At 35.4% G+C, this 21,505-nt stretch overlaps 1 protein-coding gene across 1 annotated transcript; it reads left to right on the plus strand.

Annotated features, from left to right (window-relative positions):
- The first annotated feature begins 3,474 nt into the window (after positions 1–3,474).
- On the plus strand, positions 3,475–15,269 carry LOC111811947 (acetolactate synthase small subunit 2, chloroplastic-like). Its single transcript, XM_023699023.1, has 12 exons — positions 3,475–3,773; positions 5,691–5,904; positions 6,004–6,087; positions 6,208–6,276; positions 6,821–6,904; positions 11,179–11,334; positions 12,444–12,530; positions 12,865–12,969; positions 13,091–13,213; positions 13,685–13,837; positions 14,791–14,856; positions 14,939–15,269. Exons 1-12 carry the CDS (start codon positions 3,532–3,534, stop codon positions 15,020–15,022), a joined length of 1,467 nt encoding a protein of 488 aa, XP_023554791.1. The 5' UTR covers positions 3,475–3,531; the 3' UTR covers positions 15,023–15,269.
- The last annotated feature ends 6,236 nt before the right edge of the window (positions 15,270–21,505 follow it).

Consider the following 21,505-nt stretch of genomic DNA (forward strand, 5'->3'; position numbering starts at 1 on the left):
TTTTTAAAATAATTACATAATTGGGGAAAAGTGGGAGTTATTTTCAAAAATTCCAAAATTCAATCTCAAATTGTGTGATNTATATTTTATCTGAATAATTATAAATTGTGATAAATAAAACTTAAAAAAAAAAAAAAATTGACAACACAACCCGAACCCAACAATAGAGGGTTGGGTTGGGTTGGGTTGTGAAAAGTTTCGGGTTGAGTTGGGTTACCAATCCAACCAACCCGAACTTTTGGGTTGGGTCAAAAAAAACCCCCAACCCAGACCATGTACACCCCTAACTCTACCCTAGTCAGTATTTAAGAATCCGCTCATGAAATTCTAATAAATTTGAAAGAAAATTCACGAACAAGTAAATAAATATTTTTTTTCGATTCATTCTCAAGTTGAATACTTCATTCAAGAATTGTTGCATGATAAATTAGATCTAGCTCGGTTATTGATCTATCATTTCTTGAAATTTCTCTGATTCAAAATCGTGGTGTAATATGCATCTCTTCCTATTCCTGTATGGAATAGATGAAATAAACATATAAATAGATTTTGTGTGAAGCTCATAATGCATTTATTTGTGTCAATGGTTCATTCGTAACCGCTCAAGATATCAACTTACACCATTTTGTGAAAATGGTTGATAAAACATAACAAATAGCTAACAACAGGTTTCTCTCGGAATGAGCTATTGAACTCTAGTTTGAATGGATTTGAAAACATGTCTCTAGTATGATTAATAGCATGTTATATAAAACATATTATCTAAGTGAACCCGTCATGTCTCTTAGTGAACCCGTCATGAGCGGTAGGGGTCCTCAGTAGTACCTTGACGGTTGACAAATTGAGATCATGTCTCGAGAGTCTAGTGTTGGGATTTATTTTTTATTATTTTATTTACAATTTAACATTATCGAAAATCTAAGGTTATTAATGTAATTTTGAACAGTACGTGGTTGACATACTCTTATCATGTTCACGTAATAACCTAAAGGGTCTATAGTAGATGGATACAGTTGGGTGTCTTATCTAGGTCTGTCATGACCTGATTTTCGAGGTTTTGAAACTCGGACCGTGACTAAAAAGACGAAAGCGAAAACAATTAAAAAGAAATTAAAAGAGACGTAGAATAAAAGATGAAAATTCAATAAAATTAATACACAAGAAGAGAAAAGTTTAATTTCAAATACTACGAAGGAGTTACAAATATAAAAAGAAATTCGAAAGACTCCAAAATGACTGTAAATGGACTGACGCTTCGAAACGACCCTTTTGTGACCGCACAGCTTTCGAACGCTCCTCCACCTCGACCGACAACCAACAAACACCTGAAAGAGATAGGAAAACAAGGATGAGTATAAAAATTATACAAAGTAAGTCACCTACTTGTAGACTCTCATCACATTCTAGACTTAACAGATTCCCACGGGCTTCTCATTGGCTCTAGGAAGTTTGGTTCTGGTCTTATCCCCTTGGGGCTATTATGGTTCTCCGTCCTTTCATTTAAACCCTAAGAGTTCCTTATGTCGAGTTGTGAATGACTGGTGACCTAGGGGAGCTTCCTCAAGCTTGACTTATGAGACTACTTGGTATCTTACCCAAGGGTGAACGGCAACCACCTAGGTCCATAATAGTCTCCCTCATCGGGAAGGACCTACCCCTCCCTTATCCCATTCAGCTAAATGGTATGTACGACGTGGACTCACATTTTCCATGTGAAACGATTAAGAGTAGTGGATTCTGATCAGGAACCCCCTGGTCCCCCACAAAGTTATGACACCGTTCACACACTTACAGCTTAAAGAAACTCCTAAGGTGGTTCGTACGCCGTGGTGGTCTGTTAAATTTCTAAGGGAAAGGTTAGGTTACATAAATATGCAAAGTAAACCTACAAGATATGACCATTAATTTCATTATTTTATTATTACTCTCTAACTCTATCTTATTGAATTTTTAAAGAATTATCGTGATTTCTAATTTTTTTAAATAATTGTTTTTTGTTTTGAATTGAATTATTATTTTTATACTTGTTTTCATATCGATCGAACAACATGAATCTTCACATGTCACGCCATGTATATTGTGTTAGTATGTTCACTTTATATCTATGAAATATTGATAAGTCATGTACGTTAATCATGAAAGATATGTCCAATATATGTATGCATGTCTCATAAGAACGCTATGTCATAAAAAAAATAGAGGTATAACTTGTATCATAAGTATCTGTCATGATTTGAAATTATGGACTTCATGTCACGTGCATCGAAATACTTTCTTGTTAATGATTAATATGGACACGTACATTACGATATTATGCACACCATAATATTATGCGGGCTCCTTTCCTTCTATGGTATCGACAATGTGAGTGTGCACTAGGTCGAAGGCAGGCCTAAGGGGTACGTATACGAGTCCACCTAGTGGGCTGTGTGTTGGAAAGTACTACACATCTAACTTTACCTTAACGGAAAAATAGAATTGAAGATCATGATGTTTTTATGAAATGATAGGTCCCAACATGATTGCATGTGATTGTATTTGTCTAACCTAACGGTGTGGCTACATATGAAATATTTCCTTAAATACTCAAGCCACATGCTATTCTTTTTCAGGTAAATGTAAGACACCTTTATACACACACGAATGACTTTGTTGGAAAGATCTCCCCCAACATAACTGTTCTTCGGTGGCATTAAAAAATAAAAATAAAACGAGGTCGCTAGAAAAAGGGCGCAAGAATTCCGACGACTCGCCAGGATTCTTGCACTCTCACCCTACACGTTTCCCCCCGACGTCAATAATACGCCAACGACCTTTAGCTGTACCTCACAAAACTCACTTGCAAAGAGCAATATCATGATACAGAGGGGAAACGAGGGAGAAGAAGAAAAGACTATTGAGTTAACTCACGATGTCAAAAACCACCCCGTTGAGACTCATGGCGCTGTAAGTGTAGATAACGTCATGGAAGAGAGGCCTAACAAGCCAAAAAAAACACCACGATGCACATGGATGATTATTATTGAAGGATGTCGTAGCTTTACCGACCAATAGGTTAAACTAATGGCTAGTGGCAACTTTTTTATTTTTTTTTTATTTCTTACTATTTTACAAATTATTATTATAATTCTCATAATATCTATAATTAATAATTTAATTTGATAATTTTATTAGAATTATTTATTTAAAAAGGATTATTAAGACATTATTTATCATATATTTATTAATAAATAAAAATAAAAATAAAAGTATAATTTATTCATATGGATATTTTAAAGCTATTTTAAACAAAATCCAAAAACTCTTAATGGTCGAATATATGATGAAATTAATACTACAAAATTTCCCGTTTTAACCCTCTTAGTTAGGCTGAGTAGCTGTAAGCGCAAAGGGGTATTACGGTCATTTACATGACTCGAGATTTTCTCTTTCTCCACCTACGCCCTTAGCAGAGCTGCAGAATAAATATTTCCACTCAGTACTGTTAACTATAAACCAATTTTGCTCTGCAGCTGACGAATTCCTTCTCCCATGGCGGCCATTTCAATGGACTCCGCGTCGGCCATCTCTCTGAGACCTACTTCTTCCGAATTCTCCTTCAAAATCCTGAGTTACTCCAAATCTTCATCCCTATCATTTTCTTCCTTTACGAAATCCCAAGGCTACAATCACGAGATCAGGAAAGCGTCTCTCTCTATCAAAAGCATCGCTGGAACGAGTTCTGGTCCCTCGTTTTCTAGAAAGAATTCTACTACTTCAAAGATTATATCCGGGTGTGCACGCATTGTTCTTTTTAAATTTTTGCCGTATGTTTTCTTTTCGTAGTTTCGTATAGCCAATCTAGTCGTTGTTCTCTTTTAGCTTAGAGGTTAGGTTTCTTGTGGAAGTTTGAAGGACGTTTTCACCGGTTAGCATGGAGAAGATTTCAGGAATTGGAACCGGTCGTGATTAGGTGGAAATATGCTTTTGTATGATCGTTTCATGCTAAAAGGATCACGCTCGAGAAGATTGGTATTTTGAGACAAGAAGTAAAATTGTGCTTTCAGATTATCTGCTAGTGTTTAGAATAATGGGAAGAATATTTCTGCTTAAGAACTCCGTGATGGATGCATGGATCATTAAAGAAAATGATGAGCTACTGATTGATTGATTGATTGATTGATTTGGACCTATGAGTTACGTCGTGGGAGTTATTCCCGATGTTTGACTCACAGTTCTGAAGGTTTCGGCAGTAACTTTTAGGTTTAAGAAAGAGAACTCAAGGGCCTAGACTTTGTGAGAGGTTACTTGTGAAGTTGTTATTATTATTGTTTTTTGGTTTGTCACATTACGATCAAAGTAAAGCAAGGTGAAATGAATCAACCAAATGATGTAATGTCTACCAAATACCAGAGAAATGATAAAAGCATTGGGGCCATTCAATTGAACTGAAATTAAAACAATATTAGAGACGTGAAATAGGCAAAAATCGACCTAGGGGAAATTCTCCAGGATCCCGATTCAGCGAAGCTGACGTCCTTTTTTCCTCTCAACCTCATATGAAAACTATTCAGCAATCATATCAACTAAATTTCAGTTCCCATCTTCACCATCAATAAAAGGACTGTGACAAGATGGAGCATGCAAGAATTAATGATCATTAATGATGTTTAGTTTTTTTGGTAGATTTTCTGTTTTCTCTGGCCTTGGTGTCTAAGATTTTTTATAATTATTCGTTAGGGCTTATTTTACTTGAGTGGAGTCTCTTCTTGTAGTTGACAAGTACACCCTTTTTGTGGATTTTTCCCTTTTTTATAAGCTCCTGTATTCTTTCATTCTTTCTCAATGAAGGTAAGGTATTTCATTAAAAAAGGAAAAGAAGGATTAATCACTTCAAATTCTCTACAAATAGCACCATCTTCTATCTTAGTAGTTTCGCAAGACCCTTTATTTAATCTAATTCAAAACACTGGTAATGCATCTCAGTTGATGGAACCTGAATTTATCATAGTATGGCTTTTCTTTTTCCTGGTGGAGCAGTTATGTTCTGTGGGGATTTAAGTTAGAAATTGGGTGGAACTGAAAAAAAAGAAAAAGAAAAAAAAGGATAAAACAAACTGTTGTTTGGGTTTTGTTTCATTTTTAATTTTGATTGTTCTTTGTAACTTCCTACTGATTGACCACACTTTGATGACAAGGTATACTCTGGGGCGAAGTAGTGTTAGGCTTAGCTTTATATGGATATTACATATCAAGCATATTCGATTTTTGTTGGACTTAATTGATGGCCATCTGGTTTCATCATCTGAAATTTAAGTATTATTAATGTGTTTGTTCCATTTAGTAAATTTCATTTTTGAATGAATCGTAATTGACAATCCTGCGATAGAAACAAAACTATGAAGTGTCGGTACTTGCTATATCATAGATCATTTCCAACCAATCAGACTAAAATTCTAAGTTTTGTAACGAGTGATGATTGGGGTTTTGATGGATGATGGATCTATGTTCTATGTTGCTTTGATATTGTCTGTTACCGTGGTCAATCAGACGATCAAAATTTTAAAATTTTAAAAAATTACACAAATTTGGTTGTGACGACTCTGTTCAAATTATGTTACTGATGAAGATGGTATTGTTAGTAGAATTTAATCCATTGGAGGCCTATTTTCATGTAAATACTTATGTGGTGCATCCTATCATGTTTCCAGGGTGAGACGTCATACAATTTCTGTGTTTGTTGGTGATGAAAGTGGAATGATTAATCGTATAGCTGGCGTTTTTGCTAGAAGAGGGTATAACATTGAATCACTTGCTGTTGGCCTGAATAAGGACAAGGCTCTTTTCACCATAGTTGTCTCCGGAACTGAAAAGGTGTTAGAACAAGTTATTGAGCAGCTCCACAAGCTTGTGAATGTTCTGAAGGTTCTCGTTTTTAATTATGGTTCAGCACATATATTTAGCCCTTCCATTCTTGTAGGAACAATTTTAGGAACTGCCTCATAGATCTAATCTTCTCATCAGGTTGAAGACATCTCCAGTGTGCAACAGGTGGAACGTGAACTAATGCTTATAAAAATAAATGCTGACCCGGCATATCGTGCTGAGGTAGTTTGTAGGCAATTTTTGTATTCAGAATTTCCTATATCCTTAAGGCTAGTCATTTGATTTATTTCTACTACTCTCAACTAACATTCTTTCTTGATTTCCTTTTGTTTTTCTTTTTAGATTAAGAGGTTAGTGGACATCTTCAGAGCGAAAATTGTAGATATCTCAGATGATTCGGTAACAATTGAGGTGAGATTAGGATTCTCCCTCTCAAAAGAACTCATGCAATTTTGTTAGGTAACTGTGAGACTATTACCTTAATCTGTTGCTATGTTTAGCCTGTTAAACTGCCTGGGGTTTGTGCGATGTTGTGGGGTTTGTGGAGGAAAAAAATCAATAGAACATTTAAAGTAATGGAGAGGGGCCCTTCTCTAGTTTCTATGTTTCTCTTTGAGTGTTAGTGACACAATATTTTTGTAATTATTCGTTAGTTCTTATTTTACTCGCTTGGAGTATTTTCTTTATTATTACGTCCTTTTGCAGGGTTTTTTTTTTTTTAAGGATATTTGTATTATTTCTTTTTTTATCTATGAAAGTTTAGTTCTTTGTAGGGGATAGAAGGTTCGCCCGTAATTTTATCACGTTTCGAGTTAAATTATTCACTNGTAACTCTAGATATTCAAGTATTTTTCTGCATTCTGCAGATATCAATTATATCCCAGTTTTGCTTTTCTTGCCCCCTTCCTTGAGGCCTCAGTATCTGTATTGCTTTAAGGCTATTTGTATCGTGTAGGTAACTGGGGATCCAGGGAAGATGGTTGCTTTCCAAAGAAATTTAAGCAAATTTGGAATTAGAGAAATTGCTAGAACTGGAAAGGTCAGTAACTTGCTTAATCTTAAATCTTTTAAAATATTATTCTCTTTTCCCATTTTTGTATAATCTTGTTAAATTTTGCCTGCTAAGTATATAATTTTTCTTTGACTTTGATGTGTAAACCCTTTTCATGTTCTTTCGCAACATTATAGAGCTTCCAGATTTTTCCCTACTACAAAAAGACTTATCAATTGAGTCCCACCGTCCACAATAATCCATAGTAGTTTTTATGTACAATGGATTTTTTTTTTCAATATTCTCGTCTCTGTGCTAAAAAGAACTTCGATCAAGCCTGAAGCTATGAAGGAAGGCTCCATAAACAACGGAAAAAACAAACAACGTCACAAAAAACACCTGACTAGAAAAGGAAGGAAGCAACAACACCCCATAAAAAGAAAATCGAACAGTCCAAAAAATCCTGCCAAAATACCAAAAAGAACTTGTTAAAGTATACATAATACATATACATACACACACACACACACAGATATATATATATATATATATATATATATATATATATATATATACTATAGATGTGAATATAGGAGCTCATTAGTTTTTTCCTTTATTGTAATTTTACTATTCTTAGATCAGGGCTTACATGTAAGCCCGTATAGATTAACTCTAATGTATAGAATGAGAATGAGAGTTCTCATATACCGTTGTAAAGCTCTTCAAACATGCTTTACACTGAATTTCATAGGCAAAAGGCCAATGAACAGAGAGTAATTTTAGGTCGAAAAACGCTTAACTCATGAATAACTGAACCAAAAAGCATGAAAACTTTGCAGAGACGTCTATAATACTATTCCTAACACGTTTTCAAAACTTCACAGCATTTCAACGGGTGTACAAAAAGATGTTATTAAAGGGTTCTAGTATTTAAACTTCAGCTTTAAAGAACAAGTCACAAAACATGCTAGATACCTTTAACCCTGTCTCTCATATCAATATAAGGATTTTCAAGAAAGGGTACCAACTCTTATAGTGCAGCTGAATCCATGAAAATCCAAAATAACAGTCAGTGAAGAATAATCATGAACGGATAATTCCCTCAATCTACAACCTAAGTTCTTCAAACAAAGATGTGAAACTGAGCTTTTGTTTTGAGAGTAACTCCTTAATGGGAGACTTGAGGGTCTTCAGGAAATAGTGTCTCGAGAAAGGTTCAGCATCGCCAATCATCTTCTCCGAGTTCAAATCTCAAACACAATGGTGTGTGTGCAATGTTGTTCTTAATTTGAGTAAGTTTGCTAATTGAGAGAAGATTGTATGGGAGGTTTGGAACATGTAGAACAGTTTTTAATACTAAATCATTAGAAACACAGACGTTTTCAGTTCCTACTACTTTAGAGATAATGCCATGAGCAATTTTGACTTCAGATTGATTTATACGAAGAGATTAGTTAACAAAGAGATATCACTTGTCATATGATCTGAGGCACCGAAGTCTTCAATCCATGTACTAAAATTGTATGTTGTTTTTTTAAGAGCATGAAGGAAGTTACTTGTTTGGGCTACTGATTCTGTTTTTCCTCAGGCGCCTTTTGAGTGGAATTGGTTTGTCCAAGTAGTTTTTGAAGAAGTTCCAGTTGCTCTTTAGTGAATAGGTTAGATTATTTCCAGGCTCACATTACCTTTTGATAGTATGCTTGCTTTTAAGGTTTTTCCTCGTCTGTTGTCCATTTCTTTGTTTGGCTTCCAATCAGGTGGTTATCCATGAATATCCCAACACACCTCCTTAGTATGTCCTGTTCTTTTTTTGTAGTGCTCACCATTGTCTACTTTTTCATGTTCGATTTTCATTTCCAGGGTAGTTAATTTCGATTAGAGTAACTTTCAGGAGAATTAGGTGTGCTACCACATTTAACGGTGCATGAGAGTTCCTAACAACTAAGGCAAATCCCTCAGTTTCAGACTTCCATGAGAACTAGATGTGCTACCTCATTTCAGTTTTTGAACCCACATACAAAATCAAATTAATGCTATAGATGTATATCCTTAATTAAGTATGCCTTTTATCATTTTTATTATTTCTTAAGAAACTGAAAAAGGTATATTCCATGAAAAAGATAGAGAATCTAGAAGAAAGCAATGGGCTACTACTGCCAGGATTTTGCTCTCTTAGTTGGATTAATGCTTTCACAAAGGTTTCCCTCCAACAACTGTCAAGACCGACTGAGGTTGTCGAGATCGACTGAGGTTAGGTGTGCTCTAATGGATAAAATTGATGAAACTGACAAGCCGGTGGTAGGGTGGATGACCAGCGACTTAATAGGTCCTCTGGAATCCAATGAACAACAACGTTTAGGTGATTATTAAAAAGTGACCTTAAGGAGTTGGTTCTCAAGGAACAACGTATTTGGCTGTAGAATTTCAAACTCCAGTGGCTTAATGAGGGAGATGAAAGTTCCAAGCTGCTTGTGTTGAAGCGAGACAAATCCTAGATGCAGTCTTAGTGGCCTCTGAAACAGTGGGTGATTCAGTCTTTGGTGCTCAAAAAAGGCATATTTTTTAAGCTAGATTATATGAAGGCTTATGGCAAAGCCGTCTGGTCCTATTTGGACTTTATCTTTGAAAGGAAAGGTATTGGAAATAAGGGGAGGAGGTGGATGATGGCCTATCTCCCTATGGTGAATTTCTCCATTTTTTTAAGTGGCAGACCCCGGAGAAAAATTGTGGCAAAGAGAGGGTTGAGACAGGGGACCCTCTTTCCCCATTTTCCCACCCTGATGGGGGATACTCTTAGTAGACTGGTTAATTTTTGCTGTGAGGGGATAACTCTGAAGTGGATTGAATAGGAAAAGGAGGGTGATGGTTTACTATGTGGATGACACTACAATTTTCTGTCCAGTTGAGAGGAAATTTTTAAAAAATTGGTGGCTTATCATCGCCCTTTTATTCGAGCACAATATGTTTGAGCAGCCTAGTTTACCACTTCTCTTTATTAAGAGCCTCAGTGGGAGTTATCAAGATAAAGGAAAAGTTGGTGAGAGAGATCTTCTGGGGAAATGGAGAGGGCTGCTCCACATCGCTGGTGGCAGCTGAGAGAAACATGGGTGTAACCACCCTGTAAGTTGGGGCAGAACTTTTCACTGAGATATGGAGGCCTGCCTTGTTCCTCAAATGGTTGTGGCGGTTTATTTGTGAGGATAAATCTCTTTGGATGTGAGTATTTATTGTATTGATCAACAAGGATGGTGCTCTCTTCCTCCCAAAGGCAAAGCTAAAGGTAGGCCTTGGTTCGGTTGACATAGCAACAAATGGTGCTTATTTCCACTATATTTTTGAATTTTAAGGTGAATTACAGATTTTCTTGGCATTCGTTTGAAGCAAGATGAAACCATTATGAATTGTTGGAAGAATGAGGAAAACGATTGGGATCTTGGCTTTAGAAGGGTCCTCTTTGATTGGGAGCTTTCCATTTAGTGTCTTTGGTGTTAAAAAAAAAAAAAAAAAGGAAAGAAGAAAGAAATTCTCAGTTTCTTTTGAAAAACTCATGAAGGTACTTTCTTCCACGGCCAAGGGAGAATCCTTTGGGTTAATGCAGTGATGGCGCTTCTTTGGAGAAATAAAGGAACATTCCAAAAGAAGGCTGCTAGTTGCATTTAGTTTTGGGATTTAGTTAGAATTTTTGCTGGGTGTTCTCCTTCAAAGTCTTTTGTAATTATAATTTCTCTTATATCTTTGCTAGTTGGAGTTCTATCAATCCCCTGGCTCGGTTGGCATGTCTCATTTCCCACCTTTTTGTACTTTACCTTTGGATAATGAAAGTTATTTTTCTTATCGATTTTGTTTTTATAAATTTATGATTGTAGTTAAAAAAATAGTTTGAAGCTGTATAAATTCCGTAAAGAACAACATAAAATACAAATTTTAAAGTTCACCTAGAAACTTGATGTTCATTAAGAACTAGTATTATACTTTTACTCTAAATATCTATGAACTGTTTAAAATTTTAATCTAAATTTGTATCAAGATTTTTACTCGCCTATATTTTGCAAGTTCCAATTTTATATCTTATGTATCATATATTTCAATCACGTTTGTATCATTTAAAGAAAAAATATTTTAATGCTACATCACATTAGTAAACTATTAATGAACTATAACTACGGTCAATAGGAAATTAATTGAAGAATGTTATTATATTAGTGACAAATTGAAATTTTGGATATGTTCGGTTCGAAACTAATTGGTTGGATACAAAATTATATATTTGCAGTTTTTGATTTCATGAATTAGTAATATTTGAAATCTTTTTCATCTTGTAGATTGCTTTGAGAAGAGAAAAGCTAGGTGCTTCCGCACCGTTTTGGCGATACTCTGCAGCTTCTTATCCAGATCTCGAAGAAAAGATGCCTGTTAATGCTTCCATGGGAATCGAAAATAAAGCATTCAACGGTGAACTGAGTGAATCCAATTCATCAGTAAGGAGTTTTCCCGCATTCTGGTTTTTGTCCTGAATAGATATACCTCATTGCATCTTTTGTATTGAAACTATGATTGTATATCCTATAACAAGATTGATCTAATTATAATTTTTTTTTCCAATTATGAATCTGGAACCACCTACTAGACATATTTGATGTTTATTAACATTTTCAAGATAGGTTATGTTAGTGGCTGGAAACATGTAGGGGCTTCTTTTATGATTTCCTTTTGTACACGTTACTTAGAACCACTTTTGGAAGATCTCATTGAATCTGTGTGGAAAGAGATATATTCTTGATAGTTCTTTTGTTGGAAGTTCTCCCTAGTAGTTGTTTATACCCTATTGTAGAAGGTCTCAAAAAAAATCCTTCGAATGCCTCTCATCTCCTAATTGGTATTTGGGCACAGAAGATAAACGATCAACTTTTCTTGCACTGCCTTCTCACTCAACATGCTTATGGTCTCCTTTTTCTAATGATGCTTTCCCAAAAATTTTGTAGACACCATGTAGCAAGTTTTCCGTGGTCATCTCTGAAAGAAGTTGAGGGTATATGGACAAAATTCCTTGAAAACAATAAGCTGGAAAGTTGGATTGTACAGAAACAGTAGAATGTTTCAGGGGCTGAGGGAATCGATTTGTGATATTTGGAAACTTATGTGTTTCATTAGTGGCTCTACTTGGAGCTCTTCATATCACATTGTATAGTTACGGTGTGGCTATTACTATTGAGATTTATTGAAGGAATAAAAATTGCTGGTACAGTGTTGGTAACTAATGAGTTATAGAGTATTGTAAAAGTGTGAATAAATGTGGTACCTAAATAAAATAGTTCTCGACAAAGTGGATGATAAAGTAGACTATATGCATATATTGGGTTTCACAAATGTTACACATGTATCAAGTATTTGATGCATGTCTATTGTCTTTAACGAATGTTTGACACTTGTCGAACAAATGTTAAAGAGTGTTGAGTGGGGAAAAAAAGAAAAAAGAACAGGAAAGAAAGAAAAATAAATTTTTTATCAGATTGCTATGTTATTCTCTGTATGTCTATTACAGATACAAGCAAGTAAACTTCTAGTAATGTTTTCTTTCTCTATGAAGGGAGATGTATATCCCGTGGAGCAGTCAGATGAGTTTACTATCAAACCAGTTCTTGATGCTCACTGGGGAGTACTCAATGACGAAGATGTAAGAAAAATTTGATACCTTTGATGCTTCAAAATTATCACTATTGTTATGGTTCTTAATGTCGGGTAGTGGTAGTTACATTATTTACTGCATAATTACTAATTTGGTAGAGTGCTGGATCGTATTTTGCCTTTTCATAGCATAATTCAAGGCTCCTTCTTTTCTATTCGAAACCATTATGGGCATTATAGGGAAATTATATGTTGTCATAGTTTGAGTAATGCTCCTGTATCTGTTTGCCACAACCACGTGGCTAGTTTATGCGTGTTCTATACGTTGAAAATTAAAGTGTTTGTTCATTTTACTGGAATCATTTTACTACGAAAAATTGCAGATGGATGGTCTTCGTTCACATACATTATCTATGCTAGTAAATGATGCTCCAGGTGTTCTTTATATTATCACTGGACTTTTTGCAAGAAGGGGGTATAATATTCAGGTATGTTTAAAATCTCACGGACTGAATCGTATCGATGTTTTGAGGACAACAGAATTATATTTCTTTTGATATTTCCTATCGGAGTTTTTTTAATCAAATCTAATGAATTCCTTGTTATCAGAGTTTAGCTGTTGGTCATGCAGAAGTTGAGGGTATTTCACGCATAACAACTGTTGTTCCAGGCACGGATGAATCAATCTACAAGTTGGTTCAACAACTTTATAGGCTGGTTGAGGTTCATGAGGTGAATATCATAAGCTTTTTCCCACAAAGTTCATCTTCAAATGCACGTTTGTATCATATTTTCCTCATAAGCACAAATTTCTTCATGTGGTATTCGAGAATACGGACTTTATATGCTGCATTGATCCATGATTGGAACGATCTTGATTCTTGTGTGTTTTGAACAGTAGCAAGATATATATGCTTAGAGCTTTGGAGATCTTCCAATGTTCCATCTTTTCTTCTCTTCCAATTATAAGAGATTTAAACTTTTGTGTTTTTTGCCTTGCTTTTAAGAAACTGTCCTTGGACAAATTGTCTTCAAGGTTAGTAATCTTATCAGAACACTCTATGAGTATGCACTCGATTCTCCTAATAAGCGAGAACATCTTTTCTTTTTCATTTTGGCAACAAAGGAGTAATTTTGAAATGCATTGTTTGGGCGGTCCACCACAAAGGGTCTAAATCCAATCAGTCTTGGTTATTCCTCTAGGTACGGGATCTGACCAACATTCCATTTTCGGAGCGGGAGCTGATGCTGATTAAAATTGCTGCAAATCCCTCTGCTAGACGTGATGTGCTTGATATTGCTCAAATATTTAGGGCCAAGGCAGTGGATGTCTCTGACCATACCGTAACACTTGAGGTACATAATTCTGAAACTGATACATTCTGCTGCGATTTTATTTTTGATAAAAATTCTGTTTTATCGGTAGTTAACTTATTGAGTCAATTAGTTTTAATTTTGAACTTCCACCATCCAATTTAGGGATAAAATTTATACATTTAGTAAATTGCGAGGCTATGTTTGCTAACGATTTTGTTTTTAGTTTTTTGTGTCGTGAAATTTGTAACGGTTTTCTCCCAATTTTCTTACTATAGTGGCTGTGTTTGATAACGATTTCATTTTTAGTTTTTGTGTTGTGAAATTTGTAATTGTTTTCTCCCAATTTTCATACTATAGTTATTGCTACTATCTTTTATTTTTTTAGTTTTCAAAACTTGATTTGGTTTTTTAAAACACGGGTAAATAAAAAAGCTTGAGGAGAAGTTGTGTTTATAAGCTTAATTTTCAAAAATAAAAAAATCAAATGCTTATCGAATAGGGCGAATTTAGTGGTACATCACATTAAATTGACTTCAACGGATACAATACTCATATAGTGATCATTGGGGCCTGTAGAAGAAGTCAATAACTATAACAAAATAAATTAAAATTATGGTGGTCATCTACATCGGAATTGATATTTTACTAGTTTTCTTGACAACCAAGTATAGTAACGTCACTCTTGTCCCGCGAAACTAGTCGATATATACTAGTTGGTCCATTGACTTATAGTTAAGGATATATTAAGAGAAAACCTAATCCCCACAAAATTTCTCACATCGGTTAAGAAATAGACTTGATACTCATTTCATGTATAGTTAAGGATATACCAGAATAGTCATGTGTAGCCAAAACAACATCAAGAACATTATTAGTTTCTCCATGTATTTTTGTTCATATTTCAAGGAGGTCAAATTTGATTCAATAAATTGAAAAGTGTGTCATATAGAGCAACAATTTGTAGTGATGAATTTACTTGATACTCATTTCAGCTTACAGGAGATTTGCATAAGATGGTCGCACTCCAGAGGTTGTTAGAGCCTTATGGCATTTGTGAGGTTTGTACAGAATATCTGAATAAACTCCCTTTTCCCTCCTATTTGAGTTCATAGATAGATGATCTTGGGGTGTTCGTTACAGGTAGCGAGAACCGGACGAATAGCATTGGTGCGTGAGTCGGGAGTAGACTCGAAACATCTTCGTGGATACTCGTTTCCTTTGTAAGTTGAGGTGTGAGGGGCACGAAACATCGCGGTGTTACACTATGGATGATGCCAGAATATGTAAGAATGGTACCAAAAAGAAAAAGAAAAGAACTTTTCTGCATTGTGTTTATGAAGATACTCAGATGCCCTGGAGCTGACTGAAATGTTTGTTTTTTTTTTTTAAATTTAGGGGCAAATTAAAGAGAACTAGTTTTCTAACATTTTGTTTGTTAAATTTTTAATAATCTAAGATGGATATTGCTCTATTCTTTGTTTCAATTTGTTAATTAACATAATTTTTCATACTTAATTATTGATTTTTACTCTTGGGCTGTTTCATCTCTTAATGAATTATCAACTAAAATTTATGTACAAATGTCTTATAAATTGTAAGGATTAAAAAAAAAAAAAAAAAAAAAAAAAAAAAAAAANGCCCGTCTGAGGATTTGGCGAGGTGTTGGAATTCTCGGGTGACTCACCAGAAGACACCCAACAAATCACGAATAATTTCCAAATGTTCTCCACGCACGACTACTTGTCATAAGCTCACATATAAGAAAAGGAAAGGTGAAATATAAAAAGAAAACGACGGAACGGTTTACCCTGTTGGATATAATCGCCAGTGAGATGGAAACTCCCTTCCTTTAGGTATATAAAGGTAGTGCAACACAATGGAAGAGAGGACTAACGAGCCATGGAACACTTTGATGGACACGAGCGATTACCACCAAAGTGGTGTTGTAGCTTTGCCGGCCAAGAGGATGAATTGGTTGCTAGAACAACCTTGAATGTATACATGTACAACACTCATGAAATTGTATGTGTTTGCATTTAACCCGTCAAGATATTTATTTGAAATATTCAAGTCACGTGCTACTTCTATAGTCTATCAGACGATATCGCAACTCAAGACGATGACACATGCATAGAGTAGTCACATTTGTTTTTTCTAGACATAGGCTAGGATAGGATCTAATCGTTCATTTATTTTATTTAGTCTATTGTTATGTCGTTTTAAAGATGGATTCAAACACACAAGTCCATAACTGTGTTTTAAGATGAAAGTTATGTTTTATAAAAGTTTGTATAAGAATATTCCGAGTTCAACATTCATTATATGTATACAGTAACGATCTTAGATTAGGTAGAAAATTTAGAGTCGTTACAAAAATTTTATTTTAAATTATGTAACGGGAACCATTAAAATTTTGGATATACGTGAAAGATTGATCGTCTTCAAATTTTTTTATTTTGGCTAAATTATTAAGAAAAGCTATTGTGATGATTGTTTTTTTGTAACAAAAATGACATTTATTAAAATCAATAAGACACCTCAAAAAGGACGTTGGTCGTGTTCTTCGCCAAATATCTCAAAAGCATTCATGAAGGAAATACTTTGAACATGGAGGACACTATCCAGACAGCTTTCTTAGCTAAATAATTAGCTACACAGTTACACTCTTTGGGCATAGAATAAGAGAACACGATCGCAACAACCAGCACTCGAATGAACATGTTGCGAAAATTCGTCAAACACGTAAACAACTAAGCTGCGGTATAGGTATTTCGCTCTTTTTGAGGATATTCATATCTTATATGGATTAATATGTATTCAACTTTGTGTAGCTCATGTTGGATGATGAAAGTTCCACGTCAGCTAATTTAGAGAATGATCATGAGTTTATAATCAAGGAATAATCTCTCGATTGGTTTGAGGCCTCTTGGAGTAGCCCGAAGCATAGTAAAAAATGACTAAGACTCCAAAGAAGTCGAGCCTCGATTAAGGGGAGACGTACTTTGTTCGAGGGGAGGTGTTGGATGACGAAAGTCCCACATCGGCAAGTTGGTTCAAAAATGTTTGAGCAATACAAAATTGTCCTTATTTTCACATCCAATCATTGGATTGTGATAGAATTTGACATCTTCTAGAAGACTCGAAGTTATTTAGATCCCACAGTTGACATTAAAAACCAAGGTCAACAGCACTCTCATCGGAGTAGATATTTACGACAATTATTCCAGAAAAGTTTAAAATAAAAAAGAGAAAATCTAGAACAATCAATGACGGTGCAAGCTTTAGTGATGAGGATTCCTAAAACTCGAGTGTGAAGCTTTTAGATTATAGGTTTTTTCTTCCTTGGATTTCTTCTAAATTTGAGGGTTACGGTTAATCATTTTCCTTTCTACCAACTCAACATGCTCCATATGAGATTTTCAACAAGGTTCATGATGGATTTGAGAGTTGAAAGTGTCCCAAACGTTTCCACCTCCATTAATGGTCGAGTTCCAAAGCTTGAAAATGCACTCTCCAAAGTGGTTGGGATTCAAACATTGATCCGAGGTGAGAATTGTTTCCTAGACTTTGTGATTTGGTGATATTTGAGTTTCATAAAATTTTAAAATTGATATCGAAGTAACGGTTACATATGGTATCGAACCAACGAAATCTAAACTCAGCTCAAGCAAACAACAATCCTATCTTTTATGTTATTTTATCACTTTTTAACTTCATTGTAACAATCCTATCTTTCTACCGAAATAGAGTCCCTACTATATGCATGTCGTGGTCTTTTTATACCGAAACATTTATTTCAAATAATTCATAAAACGATGTCATGGACTTAAATGTTCGCATTAAAAGCTTTAAATCATAGCAACAAAAAATAATCAATACGAAATATAAATAAAATAAACAAAATATTAAAATGATGCACTGATCTAATCTAAGAGCTACAAAATAAATAAAATGCAACTATCATATCAATCACAAGTTCCATGATCTTCAATGTGATGTCATCATCATCCGTACAAGGGTGTCTTGCCTTTACCTGAAATATAAAAATAACACAAGACTTGAGTATTTTAAGAAATACTCAATAGGTGACTTCACTATTCTGGTCAGGGAATACAAACACACACAGAATGATAAGACCTATTATTTACAACCGTTTTCTCTTAGGCGGCTTTTCAGTTTGGGCAAATTGGATGTGTAGAACATCTCTATACACGACCCACATGTGCGAGCGTGGGTCCCCACCAGGCATGTTTGCACACTCCTGGACCTGCTGGTCGGGCTAACATTTGCTAGATTGTTGCCAGACACTTGTAGGGAATAGCGACCGTTGTAGCATCATGGTAAACATGATAATCATTTTAGTCTTATGGTGTACACGTCCGTACTCATCATAAAGAGGAAGTATTCTAATGCATGTGAAAATACAATTATACATAAGGTCCCCACACTTTCCATCATGGCGTAATAAATAATGCAAGACAACCCCCATCCTTTCATCACATATTAAACTCGGTAATATGCATACATAGCCTTTTATAAAATCATTTCATATATAACATAACTTTCAAATCATGCCACAGGGGTGTGCATCGTAGAGTTTCTTATTTCAAAATAGATCATTGCGTAGCATAGAATATCATGGCCTAATATAACACATCTTATTACATCATTGCATCTCATAACATAACATAACTTATCGTAACATAACCTGACATCTCACATCACATCACATATTAAAGCATATCACACATATGCACGTGTCATCATACATAATAAATCCAACCAAACCGATAGTAGAGGCAATTACTTAGTTGGCCTAGGTTAAAGCTACTACGACCTCTTGATGGCTTAAATTGCTCTATGAAATTTAATTCTACCTATGTAGTTCCATACTCATAAATTAGAATTCTACTATGGAATTCGGTCACTTAATTTTGCATAAAAATAATTTAAACTAGCTAAAAATAGCCATACTAAATAATTTAAACATGATTCCAAATAATTTAGTTACTCGTACTAACTTTAAACGCTTTTGAAGAGTTGAAACGAATAGGAAAGGGTCCGAGCGTATCAAATACAAGTCAAATCACCCGAAATGCCGACCTGGAATCGTAATTTAAACTTATCTCCAAATAATTTAAACGAAGTATCCAAATAATTTAGGTAATCATACTAACTTTAAATGCTTCCAAAGAGTTGAAACTAATAGGAAAGAGTCCAAGCGTATCAAATCCAAGCCAAATCACCTGAATGCGACTTAGAGTCGTCCGTTAGGATCGCACAACAACGCACACACTCGATCAAGATGAACACAAATAACAGTAGAGAGAAAATTCAACGAAGAATATTGGCTAAAGGTTTTATTGACGACTTCATGTATGTACACCATAGAGAATACATAGAATGAAGAAAGTACATTCTGATAGTACTGCATGGGTAAATATATGGTTTCTGTTTACTAAATATAACTTTAACAGACTTAGCTGCCTACATATATCTAACCAAATACATCTCTACCAAATAATATCTACCATATATATCTCTACCAGATCTTTATTATAAATAGGCATCAAACTCCATATCCAAACAATCTTCCACTTGTAACTGATCTAGTCAACCAAGAATTTCATTCTCAGTCTGCATCATACCAATTGAGGCTTTGCACAACCTCAACTTTCGAACATCAACACAACATGTTTGCTGAATTCTTTGCACACCCTCTATCTTCTGCAAACACATCACCATCTTCCACTAACTTCTAAGTGAAATGGTATCGCCTTCTGTGTTTTGTCTTTAAATGATAGACCGGGTTCCTCACCAACTGCATGACAATCTAACTATCTACCTGAAGAATCTTCTCGCGCTGCTTTTTGCCTAATTCTTCTAAATAGTCTATCATCCATATCATCTCCTTTCTAGCTTTAGCTATTACAACGTACTCAGCCTCATTCATGACTGTCTACCACTTGGTTGTATCCTCCAACTGTAGGGCTTCATCAAGGGACTCTAGTTCCCCTTCATCAGTCACCAACCGATCGAGAAGGTACTTACCTATCTAGTACTCTAATAGCTCTGGATGATCTTTTCAACACCTGCTCAGGTGTCACTTGCTTCGCTTCTGGTTCCTCAGCAACAATCTCAGGGGTTTCTTGAGTATCCGCTGCAACATCACTAGGTGAATCTTTCAGCAACTCAACCTTAACTTGTACTTGCTTCGTTGTCTCGGAACCTTTCTTTAATTCTCTGACAGTCTTTGTGAAACTAATTCGTTTCTGTTTGCTCATAACGCAATTCTCACAAAGACTCATATCAACAGATTTCAGACCTTCCAAAACTCCTTTTGGAGGTAGCATCTTCATTCATTTAACGCTCATATGTCCAAGTCTATTATGTCATGGACTTGAATTTGAAGCACTCCCAACAATAGTTATTTTCATACACGCTGCAGTGGTGTATAAGGTTTCAGATTTTGTGCCACATGCTACCACCATAGCACTCTTCACAATCTTCCATGAACTCTTCCCGAACTCTGTTGCATAACCTGTGTTATCCAACTAACCAATAGAGATCAGGTTCTTCTTGAGACCAGAAATATATCTAACATCCTTTAATATCCACTGATTTTTCTGCCGGAGCTTTTATGCATACATCCCCTTTTCCTTCAATCTCTAAATTTTTGTTGTCATCAAGATATACCATCTCGAAACTTTCAGACTTGAAATTTCGAAAGAGCTCTATGTTTGGAGATGAATGAAAAGATGTACCTTAATCCAAAATCCAGAATTCAATCGGACTGCCCACCCTAAGGATTAGAGCATCCCTAATGTCTTCTGCTGAATGTATAGAATCATCGTCATCCTCTGATTTGTGATTCTACTTTCTTTTTGTACAATCTGCCCAAAACTCACCATTTTCTCCACAACTCTAGCACTTTACGTTTGATTTGTTTGGAGATTTTCTCTGGTTTTTTTTATTTTGATCGACCTTTGCTTGGGCCATTCAATTTACTTCTTCCCCTTTGGTCAACACTCAAAGCACCACTAGATGAATCCCCAATTTCTTGTTTGTGAATACTTTTGCTGAGAACTACATCTCAGATTTCATCAAACTTTCGTTTCTCAGATCCTCAGGAACGGCTGATCGCGGCGACAACAGTATCCCACGACTCGAGTAAAGATGACATCAAAATCAGTGCCTTAATTTCATTTTCGAAATTAATTTCCACCAAACTTAGTTGACTTATAATCATATTGAATTAGTTTATATGATCAGCAATAAATCCACCTTCAGACATTTGTAGATTGAACAGCCTCTGCATCAAATATACATTGTTCATAGTCGACGGTTTTTCGTACCTATTTGACAACACCTTCAATAGATCTGACGTTGTCTTCTCCTTGATGATGTTAAACGCCACATTTCTGGACAGCTTCAACCGGATCAACCTTAAGGCTTGTCGATCCTTGAGCTTCCACTGCTTCGTGGTCATAGTATCTGGCTTCACTCCCAACAGGGGTTCGTGAAGACCTTTCTGGTACAAACAATCTTCAATGTGCATCTTCCAGAAATCGAAGTCGGATTCATCAAACTTTTCAATTCCAATATTTGAACTTTCCATCTTCACAGATCGTGGTGAATTTTGCCTCGCTCTGATACCAGTTGCTAGGATCGCACAACAACGCAAACACTCGATCAAAATGAACACCA

Source organism: Cucurbita pepo, chromosome LG15, assembly GCF_002806865.2.
Source record: "Cucurbita pepo subsp. pepo cultivar mu-cu-16 chromosome LG15, ASM280686v2, whole genome shotgun sequence".
NCBI classification, from domain to species: Eukaryota; Viridiplantae; Streptophyta; class Magnoliopsida; order Cucurbitales; family Cucurbitaceae; genus Cucurbita; species Cucurbita pepo.